At 37.3% G+C, this 13962-nt stretch overlaps 2 protein-coding genes across 3 annotated transcripts; both read left to right on the top strand.

Moving 5' to 3' along the window:
* Positions 1-3621: 3621 nt before the first annotated feature.
* Positions 3622-6101, top strand: LOC114716715 (arabinosyltransferase RRA3). The gene is made up of 2 exons (XM_028901759.1): positions 3622-4056; positions 4761-6101. Exons 1-2 carry the CDS (start codon positions 3871-3873, stop codon positions 5877-5879), a joined length of 1305 nt encoding a protein of 434 aa, XP_028757592.1. The 5' UTR covers positions 3622-3870; the 3' UTR covers positions 5880-6101.
* A 3546-nt stretch (positions 6102-9647) lies between these two features.
* Positions 9648-13299, top strand: LOC114716762 (deSI-like protein At4g17486). Of its 2 annotated transcripts, none has more exons than XM_028901817.1 (4): positions 9648-9928; positions 10931-11170; positions 12032-12319; positions 12754-13299. In XM_028901817.1, exons 2-4 carry the CDS (start codon positions 10960-10962, stop codon positions 12984-12986), a joined length of 732 nt encoding a protein of 243 aa, XP_028757650.1. In that variant the 5' UTR covers positions 9648-9928; positions 10931-10959; the 3' UTR covers positions 12987-13299. The 2 variants fall into 2 exon arrangements, with proteins under 2 accessions (XP_028757650.1, XP_028757651.1); XM_028901818.1 differs by lacking the exon at positions 9648-9928 and adding an exon at positions 10477-10560.
* Positions 13300-13962: the final 663 nt, after the last annotated feature.

The raw sequence follows: 13962 nt of genomic DNA, 5'->3' as shown, positions 1-13962 counted from the left end.
GGTGTGAATTAACTAATGTCAATATGCGCCCCCAAAATGTCGGAACTACTTGAAGGGGTTGCTTTTAACGAACAATGAATGTGAAAAGTAGCTTATTTTGGATAGAAGCCCGATTGAAAATATTGCATCTGTTTGGAAGGGTTTAAACCCAATGTAGCTTGTTTGCAATAAGCTCCCTGAACGTGCGTTCCAATAGAAGCCCAAAGAAGAAGCTTATTTTGAAGAGCTTATTGGTTTTAATGTGTCAGATATCGTGTAGCAACTGAACACAAGCATTAAAAAGCGTGTCGGTCTCATTTGTCAACGGATCAACAGCCTCATGCATGACAAGTGGTAGTGGGAATTAGGAAAGTTATTTTTTCTTTCTTTTTCTTTTTCAAGAGAGTAGCAAAGTTAAATTTTAGCACTCAAAAGTCATAACACACCTTTTTTTTTTGGGTAAAATCAAAAGTCATGTGACTCCCATTCAAACTGCTTCAATCCATATGCTATCATAAAATGGACTCTTGATGTACTTCCTTCCATTTTTGTTTTTATGTTTCACTTTATATTAAAATATTTTTTTTATGATTTTTCTACAGTTTTAAAATTTAATTTACTCATTAAATTTCATTTCTTTCATATTAAATTATTTTAAATTTATTGTATTATGTAAAATCATTTTTTTAATCATGTTTTATTGTTTAGTAAAACTCTTACCCGTTTTGATAATTTTACAACCAAACTTATTTTTACTCAATCATAATCCAAACAACTTTTTTACCAATATCACTTGTACAAACTAACTTTTTTTAGGGGGTGTTTCGATGGAAGTCAAACCATGGTTTTAAAAGTGCTTTTACGGTATACGAAATAAATATGCAGAGGAGTTTATCTCGTTTTAAGGAAAAGTGCTTTTGAAAAGCACTTTTCTATCTTGCCAAACACCTTCGTACTCCAATCCAATCACAATTCAACTTATCTAATTTAACTTTTATCCAATCTTACTTTTCTAAAAGTCAAGTTGGAAATAAACTACTTTTTTCACTGCCAATCCAAATAGACCCTTAAGCTCGAGGTAAAACAATTATTTAATTACACATAATAATGAGTTTCATAATAAACTGTTATTTACAGGAATAATTTATGCCTTAATAAACTGCTATTAACATAAATTTACTAAACAAAGGTATAATTTTTAAACAATATCATATAAGAATTAAATATTGACAAAATTTATCATCTCATAAATTTAATGTGGCAAGCCTTGCACCTAAAATTTAAATTTGATCTAAAAAATTTTATTATTGAATATAGAAATTAAGGAAATTAAAAATTACATAGACTCAGAGGAAAAAAGAAATAGAAAGAGCTGGAAAAATTCCAAGTTTCCAACCCTGATCAAGAAAAGGCCAGCTAATATCCAGCCCGTCCCACGTGGCCCATAATCAACTATGGGCCAGCACATTTTGAACAGGTACAAGAGACCTAACCCATTTTCATTCACAAGAGACGGCCTGTGGGCTGAAGACTAGGGTCTTTTAATTTTTTTCCCGTAAGTGGCCATCGCACCTAGTTGACAGCAATGATTAAACAACCGGACCATGCAGTTCGACCGGTTAAACCATTGACCAGACTTCTTAACAATTTGGTTTGGACCCAAAAAACTGCTTATATGATTGATCCCAATTAGATTGGAGTTGAACCTTCATTAAGCCAAAACCCGTAGTTGGACTAGAAACTAGAACAGTTTTTAGAAAACTGGACGATTTTTTAGCATAATTGAAAAATTAAAAAAGATATAAGAAAAATACACACTTGACTCCCTAAATTTTAGACTATTTGTATTGACTCCCTAAATTTTTGGGCTGATCACGGGACGGGACAGGACTGAGATACCCCGTCTCGAGTCTCGTCTCGAAAAAAGGACAAGACATAATTTCTATCTCGCGTCCCGTCTCGTCCCGGTTCTGTTCTAGTCTCGATCGGGACCGGAACGGAACTGAGACATCCCACCAAGACCCCACTTGTTAAAATTAAAAATTAAAAAAAACTCTTAAATCGAAGGGAAAAGGAGAAAGAGGGAAGCAGCAAAAATTTTCAATTTGATCCTTTCCCAATCAAATGAGGCTATTGTAAAAAAAGCAACATTAAAATTGAATAAAGGAACGCAAATCACTAATCGATCCCATTGCCACTTAAAGGAAGGCCAAAAATAATAATAAAGGAATGAATTTTTTTTCAACTCAAGCATAACACACAAACAAAAAACCAGCCCAGACAAGCAATTGAGCATATGGGTGTCCTCTCCCTTTTGATCTTTCCATTTGCTTGAATCAACTCAAAACCCATAGTGACTTCTTTTTCCTTCTCCCGTCAGCCCCAAACATGAAGAAGAGAGCTGCCATATGAGGAAAGGAGGAGAAATAAAGGAGAAACATGGAGAGATAAGCGTCAAGCAGAGAGACCCAAACGACTAGGGAGTGAGTATCGGGGACGGTAAGCACTAGGGAGATGAAGAAACTTACATTACCGAGTGGGATGACTAGATCTAGAATGGGGAGGGTGGTGGATGGCGATTTGCGATAGGAGATAGACGCAAATCGCAGGGCAAAATTGGAGTTGATCGTCGACGTTAAGCAAGAGAAGCCACCGGTCGACGCCATAGTGCTTAGATGCTAGGGGGAAATAGAGAACTAGAGAGTAGAAAGGAAGAAGTAGAGACCACGATTCTGCTAGTTTGGGGTTCGAATTTTTGAGAGACTGATAGAGAAAGAAAGTAAAGGGAAAAAATAAAAGGAAGGAGAAAGACTGAATAAATATTAAACAAAACAACAAAATAAAAAATAAAAATAAAGGAACCGGGACGGGACGTCCCGATGGTTATTCCGCGTTTCGTCCCGTCTTGGTCCTTTTATTGTCTTGGTCCCGGTATTGTCCCGTCCCGGTTCCATTCAGGACGGGTCTGTCCCCTGTCCCTAAATGACCGGGACGGGTACACTTACGAGCACTCCTGCTAAATTTTAGACTATTTGTAACCATGTCGTATTATGTTATTAAAAATTTCATATATTACGGTGCTAAAATCATCAGCTGCTGGTCTTTTTGTTTCAACATTTAGTCTAGCTTTCTAAACAATATTCTGATTGGAATGATTTAAACAAGTCTGATTTAAACATCTGATTTAAATATTTTAAACATACATAACTTCAAATATATAAGGTTTTGGTGCATTTTTAATGATTTGTAAATTATGATGTATATTATTATATTAGTTTATCAGGTCATCATATTTTAAATTATTCAATAATTTGGTACTTATATATATTAATTATATGTAGATAATATTATTTTTAATAAATTATTATGTTGTTAGTTCGACAAGAATGATCTGACTAATCTGACTGTTTAAATCATGATCCTGATCGATCTCTTTTTTTTTTTTTGAGTAAAAATGATCCTGATCACTTAAAACATTGGCTGTTGACAGCAGTAGCGGTTTGGCCACGCTTGGGGCGGACAGCACAAGAGCCGAAACGACATTTTTATTTCCCTTTTTAATTTGTTTAAATATATAATTAACAAGAGACAAACGACTTTGTCAAGCAGGGGAGACAACTTCAGAGTTCAGAGTGCAGCGGCCAGCGGTGAAGCACTTACTAACTACGAAGAGGCTGTTTGGCTCAGCGTTTCAGGGTCAATAAGTTACTTTTTTTAATTATAAGCAAGTTTGAAGAATTTACGGTGTTTGGGTTGACCTTTGAGGCTTTGCCCAGGAAGAGGATAGGATTCCTCATTCCCGTGAGTGAGTCTCACCTTTCTTAATGTCGTAAAGGGAGTTGTGGTGCCCAGATTCTTCCAACACGGCCTCTTAAAGAAATTCAGATTCTCATGGCGGGTCGTAGAGATACGTTGCTGGCCAGAGAGAAAGGCCAGTCTAATCTTGGATCTCGGATCTTTGTTGCTGTAGTTGTTGGTGTTCTTCTCGGTTGCGTTTTCGCCTTCCTCTTACCTCATGGTTTCGTCAGCTCCAATCGTCTCTTCCGTAATCGTCGAATCGAAATTCCCAATCTTCAGGTTTTTTTTTTTTTTGTAACTCTGAAATTACTACTATAATCTAATGTTGCATTTTGCTCGCCTCAACTAAATATTTGCCGTGGAGTTTGTTAAAACTTTTGTGTTTGATCTAAGAATTACATATACGTGGTTATTCAGTGTGTGATTCTCTTAGGACTATACTCGGTTTGTTAAAACCTTCCCCTTGATGCTGATATAATATTTACAAATTTCATTTTAGCCACGGATTCGATCGCTGTTTATTGAATAGTCGCTGCTAATTAAAGCCAAATTTTCTTTAAAGATCGTCTCCTCATGGCATGACCTCCTCAAGGATCTTGAGCCGCCATTCATGCACGAATACCTTCGTTTTATATTAATTACTTGATATTGAATATTTTGTTATATTATTACTGGTACTTTTGGACACACACCACCTAATGAGATGGAAAAAAAAAGCATATGCTGAATCTGAAATAGAAGATATGCGTCTGTCCATGTAAATAAACAGCAAAATGGGTAGGATTGGCCATCTGATTCTTGTTCATTCCATGCTTTAGTTTGGACCTGGGACTTGTCTTATTGGCGACCTTTATTTATTATTTTTTTCGAGGACAAGATTAACAGGACAGACCTTGTGCGTTAGCCTCTTGGCCTACGTTACATAATACTGCCCCACCTTTTGGCCTTCTCTGTCTCTCTTAACTTTCTCCTTTATTTGTTAGATTGGTTCATCTACTTGTGAATCACTGGAGCAAGTTAATGCCCTAAAGGTAGATATTCTAACGGAGACACAGAAGAATTCGGAGCTCAAGAAGCAGGTCAAAAGTCTAATGGAAAAACTGCGGCTAGTTGAGCAAGGAAAGGATCATGCCCAGGAACAGTTTGTTATGTTGGGTGAGAATCACAAGGCCGGGCCATTTGGCACTGTCAAGGGTCTGAGAACTAATCCGTCCGTCATTCCTGATGAATCTGTGAATCCCAGGTTGGCAAAAATCTTGGAGGAAGTTGCTATTTATAAAGAACTTATAGTTGCATTGGCAAACTCTAACGTGAAAGAGATGTTAGAGGTTTGGTTTACAAATATCAAGAAGGTTGGCATACCTAATTATTTAGTAGTAGCCTTGGATGATACCATTGAAGAATTCTGCAAATCTAATGATGTCCCAGTGTATAGAAGAGATCCAGATGAAGGAATTGATACAATCGCCAGGAAAGGAGGCAACCATGCTGTCTCAGGGCTTAAATTTCGCATTCTAAGAGAATTTCTACAGCTGGGTTACAGTGTCCTTCTTTCAGACGTTGACATTGTATACTTGCAGAACCCCTTTGACTATCTCTACCGCGATTCAGATGTGGAGTCTATGTCTGATGGTCACAATAATATGACAGCATATGGGTTCAATGATGTATTTGACGAGCCTGCGATGGGTTGGGCACGATATGCTCACACAATGAGAATATGGGTCTATAACTCTGGTTTCTTCTATTTAAGACCAACTCTTCCCTCAATTGAGCTTTTGGATCGGGTAGCTAACCGGCTATCTCGCGGATCAAAATCATGGGACCAGGCTGTTTTTAATGAAGAACTCTTCTTCCCGTCACGTCCTGGCTATGATGGGCTTCATGCTTCCAAAAGAACTATGGATATGTACCTCTTTATGAATAGTAAAGTTCTCTTTAAGACTGTTCGAAAGGATGTTAAACTTAAAAAACTGAAGCCAGTTATTGTACACGTTAACTATCATCCTGATAAATTTGCTAGAATGAAGGCAGTAGTGGATTTCTATCTCAACGGGAAGCAAGATGCATTGGAGCATTTCCCAGATGGTTCTAAGTGGTAGGAGCTTTCGCCAAATTGTGGTTCTTACCCGTGAAGGACTTGCATGTTCTAATTTATCGGACAGGAGCATTTATAATAGTACCTCCCGGGGCTCGATTTTAATTTCCAATTTGCATCTTAAGTGTGAAGGACTTTGGTGTGAGCTTTCTTTCAACGCCCCCCTGGCATATTGACTTCATCCATTGTTTTGCGTGTTGTCACATTGACTGGAGTTTGTTACCTTCTTTTCTTTTTCCTTTTTCTTTTTTCTTTTTTGTTTGGGGGGGGGGTGTTTCACAGTGGATATCTTATTGGTTGAGCTAGCTTCCTGTCCACTGTACTCATTAGATTTCCGTTTGTGCTTTGTGCATTAGGTTGAAATTCAGTGTCTCCATAGAATGGAATATAGAGCGGTTGTTTAACTAGCAATGACTGGACTGTTTAAAATGCATTTAAGGTCTACAAATGCTAGTGTCTTGGAAGTAACGGTGACTCGTGAGCTTTCAGATTTCAACTTTTTGTCACTCGTAGATTGGACGGAGGAGCCCTTGAATTCTCGTTGCTCGCTTATTCGTTCGGGAAAAGTAGTGCAAAATCGAAGTGATACTTTGGATATAAATGTCATCGTGCTGGCTTCGGTCTCCTCCTTCTCCTCTTGTCCGAAACCCATCATCGGATTCCCTCTCAGGTTCTCACCATCAACAGCCTTATCGCACTACCCTTCCACAGAAGAATCTTGTTTATGTAGATTGAATAAGAAAATCTTCCAAATCTAAAATATCTCTAATCTTTCTTTCTTTCTTTTCTTTTTTTTCATAGTAAGGGTGTTTTGGACTTTTTATCATCTAAATACACATATTTGATTAAAAATATTGAAGGATTTTTTTGGGACCAAAATTGAAGGATTTCGTATGCACACCAAACACGCTTTAAAATTCAGTAATTCATATATATTCCCATTTTTATTCTAATTCCGATTTTTTTTTCCAATTTCAAATCCATCAAAAAGGATTGCATTGTGCAAAATGGGGCCTGCTTTTGCTTCAAATGGTATTGAGTTCTTTCCATGGGTGTTTGGATGAAACCAAACCATGGTTTGAAAAATAGCTTCTGAAAATAGATTATGGGGAGAATAAATTTTGTGAAGAATAGATTTTGCGAAAAAGTGACTCTGAGAAGTGAGAGTGTTTGGATAGTTGTTATCAGAAACACTTTTTATATATACAAATTACTAAAAAAGACATAAATTAATATGATAATTACATAAAAAGATAGATTTTATGATATATTTTAATTTGAAAGAATAAAATTGTTAATAATATATTTTTTACCAACATAATTAATAATACATAAGATAATATAATTAATGAATAATTAATATGTGTATATATATTTATAAGATATAAGATTAATATGTTTATAAAAAATTAATTGAGGGATGTTAAAGTCATATTATTGTTGAGATCTACTTTGACAGGCACAATCATACTCTTTAATTTGAGCCAGAAGCAGAATGCATTTACTTTTCCTGAAAACCATGGTTTTGGCCCAAACCATGGTTTCAGATTATGGCATCAAAATTGATACTGTTTAGATGACATTCTATCCAAACTATGGTTTTGCTTCTCAAACCATGGTTTTGGGAGTCACCCAAACAGGCCCTTAATCTAATGGAAGCTATTGATTTTTTTTCCCCATATATAGCTGTGTATGATGTGTATACATGCTGGTCATTATTCATGTTAGTCTCTGGCCCCCAAAAAAGAAAATGAAAGAAATAGTAGTCCAATTGGATTATTTTTCGTTCAGATTTTTTTTCCCTTGGAAATAAGGGATCATAAACGAAAAATAATGGTATGAGATCGTAACGCCTGGAAAACTAGTGAACAATTAACTAGAAAATTGAATAATTTTCTGATGTATCCTAAACTAAATCGCATCAAAGCCATCCTTAAACAGGTTAAAGAATTTGTAAGCCTTTATTATCAAGTGTAAGAATCAAATGACAGCGTAATTCAATTTGGAAAGCACTGGTAAAACGTGTTAGAATAATTTGAGTACCTCTCTCGCAAGAATTAAAACTAAAAATCTCAAAAGCCTTATTATCTTCCATGATTATCGTTGAGGAAGGGCGTTTCTTTGCCCGAAGGGTAAAATTTAACACAGTTTTACGCTGATCTTCCAGAGTGCCGAGTATCTAAATTCAACATCACACCTTGAATGATTAGAAAGGCAGCTTTGAGATGGTTCAGGAGACATCTGATTTGTGAAAACGACAATTGGGTTTTATATGACTACGTTTATGCCTCGAAGGCGCAGGAAGGAAGAGGCCCATTTGATTTTGAAGGGCAATAATAAATTTTACGAATTGCATTGCCCAACAGTACAAGGCCGCAACGCTTTGTCGTTTATCTCACGCGTTGGGGAAATGTTGTCGTTGGTTGCAGGAGCAAGGGACCCTACCGTCTAATTCTTTTGCCTGGGACAGGGTAACGTCCTCAGTCGCGTTCAGGTCCCCCCGTGGGCTGTCTCGTCTCGTCTCCTCTGCCAGTGCCACGTTGAGGTGGCCAAAATCCCAGAGGCCACGCCTTATCGCTTACCAATTTCAATCATGTAATGTGACTGATCTCCCTTTTGCCCTCCCATAAAGTTTACAAATCAAGTGGCCCTTTCACATTATTTCTGTCTCAGTTTCCCTGGGATTCTTTGAGGAAAGTTCAATTATGGCTGCTCCCGAGTTTACTTGTTATTATTGACCTCCTCCTCACAGTTCAGATGACTGCATTTGTGCTCACTCCTCATTACTTGTTGCGAACAACAGGCTTCATATAGAATCTCTCCTTTGTCCATGGATCACTTTTTACGTTGATGGGACGTGTTTGTGTGTGTTCCAACATCTTTATGCCCCAGAATTCAACTGAAACTGAGGATCGGAACAAAGAGAAAAGGAAAGAAAAAAGTCGAATCGCCACTTCACTGTTCTACTCAAAGAAAATGTGTGGTGTCGATGGGAGAAGACCCCATGATTCCCATGAAATCCTTTAAAGCGGTTGAATACGCAAATGATACCAATGAGCTGTCCATATTGCGTGAACGCACGTCCATGCGGATAATATATTCCCATTGCCCATTGGGACGCCCACCTACGACCCCTTGGATAATGGTTTATTGCTGAATCGGCTAGGAAAACATGCTAGGATCCGAAATTTCATCTCGCTGTCTACTACAACAACTCAATTTATTTTATTTCTTATATTTATTATTTTTTAAAATTTATTTAACTTAAAAAAGTTAATATACATATTATAATATGATATCATGCACTAAACCTGCAATTTAAAGCACTAAGCAAGATTTTTTTTTTTTAAGGAGGAAAGCCATTAAGATTCAGAGTCCCCTCCTAAAATCCTAAACACAAAATACAAGGGGCGCAATAATTAACTGAAGTCTTCTCGGAACACATAAATGCATGAAACACGCATTCATGATGCAGTAAACCGAACCCGAGGAGAGATTTGGGAAAGCAGGAACTCACTGGTCAACATGATTTGTCCTATTTCCCCCAATTTCCTTCTTCCAAGTATTTCCGTAGAAAATAATCTCTGAGTCGAATTCGCTTGGATCTTTTGAAGGGGAAAAAAAAATAATTCACTCTCATTTTCACTTTTCGCGGGCTGTTGATTTATTCTGGGGGCAAGCAATTATTTTAGCAACTTGCAGCAAATTGGAAGAAAGAAAGAGAGGACGGCGATGGTGTCACGGCACATCACTGCTGTCCATATTATCTAGACGCTCTAGCCACTCGTGTTGGTCTTTTTCCTCATAGCTTGTCTCTTCTCTCTCTGGTTCAGGCTTTAGCAGTGAGTGACACAGGGAGCGTCTTCCCCTTCCTCTCCTCTTGGTCCCCAAACATCCGTTCCTGGTCTTCCTCTGTCCTTTTCTGCAGTTCATTCGTTTTTCATCATTCGCAATTAGGAATAACTGTGTGCTTAAGTTACTCTCTGTCTTGCTGTTGCGGTGCTGCTGCTTCTCTTGGACTCTCCAATGGCCATACTCTTTCATTCTGTACTTGTGAGTTCCGCATTTCTTCTCATGTTCTCTGTCTCCTTGTATCCTCACAGCTTTGTGCTTTGATTCATCTAAATTTAGTTTTGACTGGTTAGTCATTCGTGCAGACCCAGCGGTTAAAATATGTCTCCGTAGTGTCTTCTTTATTTTTTCTGCTTGCTCTAATTTGGCTTGAAAAAAGTAAGGTGTGTGGGAAAAATACAGCATCCGGTAGGGACTTTGAGACATTACGACTTTTTGAGACTGTTCGCTTCTTTTCTCGGCCACCAAACGAAGAAAGCACTTCTGTGGTTGGGGTCCTGCGAATTACTGCGCTTATTCTATCCTGTTCGATCTGTATATTTATTTGCACAAGCATAATTTGAAAAATTATGCAGTTCCGAGCTAGATCTGAATTTTGAATAGACCAGAGAATTTCTGTGAGGCCCACTTTCATCCCGTCCACCGGAGCTCTTCCTTTTTCATTTGTTGACTGGAATTTGCTGTTCTGCTTCCATTCCTCCGACGCGCTCACCCCCGTTCAAAACAAATATGTATATGGTTTGTCGCTCATTCCTTAAGAAGTCAAAATACTAGGCTTACTCTACCCTCGTTATGATCAGACAGGCAGGAGAAGGATTGATTTTAGCTGATAAGTCACGTAGTTTTTGTTTTAATCTATTTTTGCGTCTGCGACCTGGTAGAATTCCCTATCGTCTACATTTTACTGGTACAAAAATCGCTAATATAAACTTGTGAAAACGGCTTTTCTGCTGAGAAATTCATCGTATCAAATTGCATTTTTTTCTGTTAATTAAAAGCAAGGGAACTATTAGTGGGGAACCGATTGGAATGATTACATCTTATAACACGTTCAAGGATTCTAAAGAGAGAATTATTCCTCTTTCATTTGCCATTAGCCCATCACCAGCACTAATTAGGGTGAGGGATAATGTGTCCTTTTTTCCCCCGCGGTGTATGAACTTATACAGCTGATTCTTTTGTTCAAATGATTGTTGGAAACAGATCCTTTGCTGGTTTTTCCTTTAGGAAAGATGAAATTGAGGTCTGAGAAAGGATGGAAGACTTTGGTGCCTCTTCATTTGAAGGGTAAATCAGCACTCAGTTTTTCCCTGTTCCCCAAAGTCAATTCAACTAGCTATGGTCCTGGCGAAACCCCAGTTTATCTGAATGTATATGACTTGACACCCATGAATGGTTATATGTACTGGACAGGCCTAGGTATCTATCATTCTGGTGTTGAAGGTATGGCTATAGTCTTTTTCTTGAATTTGATCTGTGTGTCTCAATCCAAGCTTAATATATACATTAATTTGGCTTCTGCGCTTGAGACTTTGGTTTTTTATGTTGGAGGAACACGTTGCTCTTGTTAAAGGAAATTCATTCTCCATCGTGATTAGAAAGCATTGGCAGGGGAGAGAAGCTAAATTTAATCCTTGTATGTGACTTTATGTAAGCAATTGTCTTGGTAGGTCCTAAAATGTCTAAAATTATCTTATGGTTGGAGGAGGGTGCTTTTATGAACCATGTGACAAGTGGGGGGATGTGGAACTGACCTGGTGCTCTTGATTAGTGATGATACTAGTAGGCACGTGATGATTTGCCTAATAATATTTTGGCAAGTAATTATAGAAGAATGTTCTGAGTTATTTCAGAAGTCACTAAATTCTGTTTGTATGAGAATTATTTGACAGTCCATGGGGAAAATCTTGGTAATTGTTTGTAGTGTGAATAATATCAAATCAGACAGATTTTGCTTATTTTAGCATTATGATAGTTATATTCATCAGGAAATCATCTCCCTCCTCTAAGCTCTGCTGTCAACAACTCGACATTAGGGTTGTCTCATCGTGTTGTTTCTTTTCTAATTTTAATCTGACACTGGTAACAACTAGAAGGCTCTCGAGGCGGGGAAACTGGGAATGCAACTGAGCACTCCTGGAAATGGTCATCTCTTTTATATTTAGCTGTCTTCTTTTTATGCTTATTTACAAATACCCAAAACTTGCTGCTTGGCCCTCTCTGACCTTCTCAATGAACTTAGCTGCTGATCTTAAATTTTAATCGGGGGCTTGTCTTCTCTGGTGCGCCCTTTGCACTGTGCAGTATATGGTGTAGAATATGCATTTGGGGCTCATGACTATCCCACTAGCGGTGTCTTCGAGGTGGAACCTCGGCAATGCCCTGGGTTCAAGTTCAGGAAGTCAATATTCATAGGAACCACCTGTTTGGATCCTGTACAGGTCAGGGAGTTCATGGAACGCCAGTCAACAAAGTACAATGGGGATACATATCACTTAATTGTGAAGAATTGCAACCACTTCTGCAAGGACATCTGTTTCAAGCTGACAGGGAAATCAATTCCAACATGGGTTAATCGACTGGCCAGACTAGGTATGCCTTTCTTTCCTTTAACTTCCGATAACATGCTAAATCAAATGGGGTTTGTTTTTCAAGATACAAAGAGTAAGTTTATTCTGGATTTTGTTTTTGACGATACTGTATGGTCAAGAACTGAATTTGCGTCATTCCAAGTCCTTAATGCCCGTTTGCCCTGTTATCATATGCACAGTCGTTGTTATTGATCTGGAAGAGAATAGAATCACGTTCTTGATTGATTTTACATAATTAATATAGTTTCTAATGTAACTTGAGCGATATTCCTTCATAAGGGGAGGAAAATTGGTTGATATATGGCGTGTGAGGTGGTAAAAACGCACATTCAAGTCTGCGCAACTCGTAGGTCATGTCATTCATTAGATTTAATGGCAATGATGGGCTTCGCCATAAGTACACCATTAATATCATCGTCATTGAACTTGTGGCAGGTTCAGTTTGCAACTGCATTCTTCCAGAAGCACTCAGAATTTCTGCTGTGAAGCATGATCCTAATTTTCAGAGTCGTGACAGTGAAAAAAGAAGGCTGCGAAGTGCCGTCAACTGCCTGTCCTCAATCTCAATGCGGCAAAAGCACTTGTCAACGTCTTCACTGTTTCTACAGTCACCCCTGAGAGGGTGCTTATCGTCATGGGAATTGAGGAAGTCCATTAAAGAAGGATAACAAGCTAATCTGAGAAGGTAAGAAATGCGAATGTTTGATCAGGACCTGTCTTCCTACTTCTGACTCAGTCTTGAACATTGGAAATCTTTTATAAGTAGCTTTTGCATTTCCCCTTGAAAACAACGTCGCTTGAAGTTTTTTATACTTTTTAACTGTTATGGCTCCATCTGCTGTACATCCAATTGAGAATTATCGGTTCGGTCCTTTCGGAGGTGAAGAAACTAGATTTATAAAGCTTCACCTCTGTCAGCTGTATTTCTTTGTTGTAATATGCCGCGTCTAGTTTAAATTTATTTCCTTGTTATAAATTTTACTAACTTCTTTTTTGATATAAGATCTAATTAACCAAATTACTTTGTTTAAAAAATCTGTTACTATTAGTTAAAGGTAGTAAAATGTGGAAGAGATGTCCTTTCAACTAACTAAACTAGATGAAATAATAAGCATGTATGAAAAAATAGATAATACGCTTAATTGGGAAAAAATTATAAAAATTAAAATCTTAAAAAAGACTGAACAGAGTATTAAATGCCCCCCCCCCAAGACTTTGGGTGTTTTTGTTTGGGCTTACAGGTATTTTTTTATAAGAGATATATTAAAAATGTGTCGACATTTAATGTATTTTTTTATATTTAATTTCGATTAATAACGTGTTTCTTTTTTCTTTTTTTTTCTCATTGATCATATTTTTTCTCTTTTTTCACTTCTCTCCCATCCACATTTTTTATAGGTAAAGGTATTTTTTAAAAATAAATTATATTTTTATATATTTACTTTTAAACTAATTTTAACATTATTCCAATAATCATCTCTTATAAAAAAAATGGGAAAGAGTAGCAATTACCACATGTATTCTATAAATATAAAATTTTGTTGAGGTTCGGAAAATTCTCATTGAGATTTTCATACCGTGCGTTCAATCCAACAATCATAATTCAGGAATTCTTGGAATTACCCTGTCCGGAAATTGAAAGTT

The sequence above is a fragment of the Neltuma alba genome, unplaced genomic scaffold (genome assembly GCF_004799145.2).
Source record: "Neltuma alba isolate B1F8T4 unplaced genomic scaffold, ASM479914v2 tig00011687_pilon, whole genome shotgun sequence".
NCBI lineage: Eukaryota > Viridiplantae > Streptophyta > Magnoliopsida > Fabales > Fabaceae > Neltuma > Neltuma alba.
The sequence above is the reverse complement of the archived record's forward strand: the minus strand, read 5'-3'. Positions and strand labels throughout refer to the sequence as shown.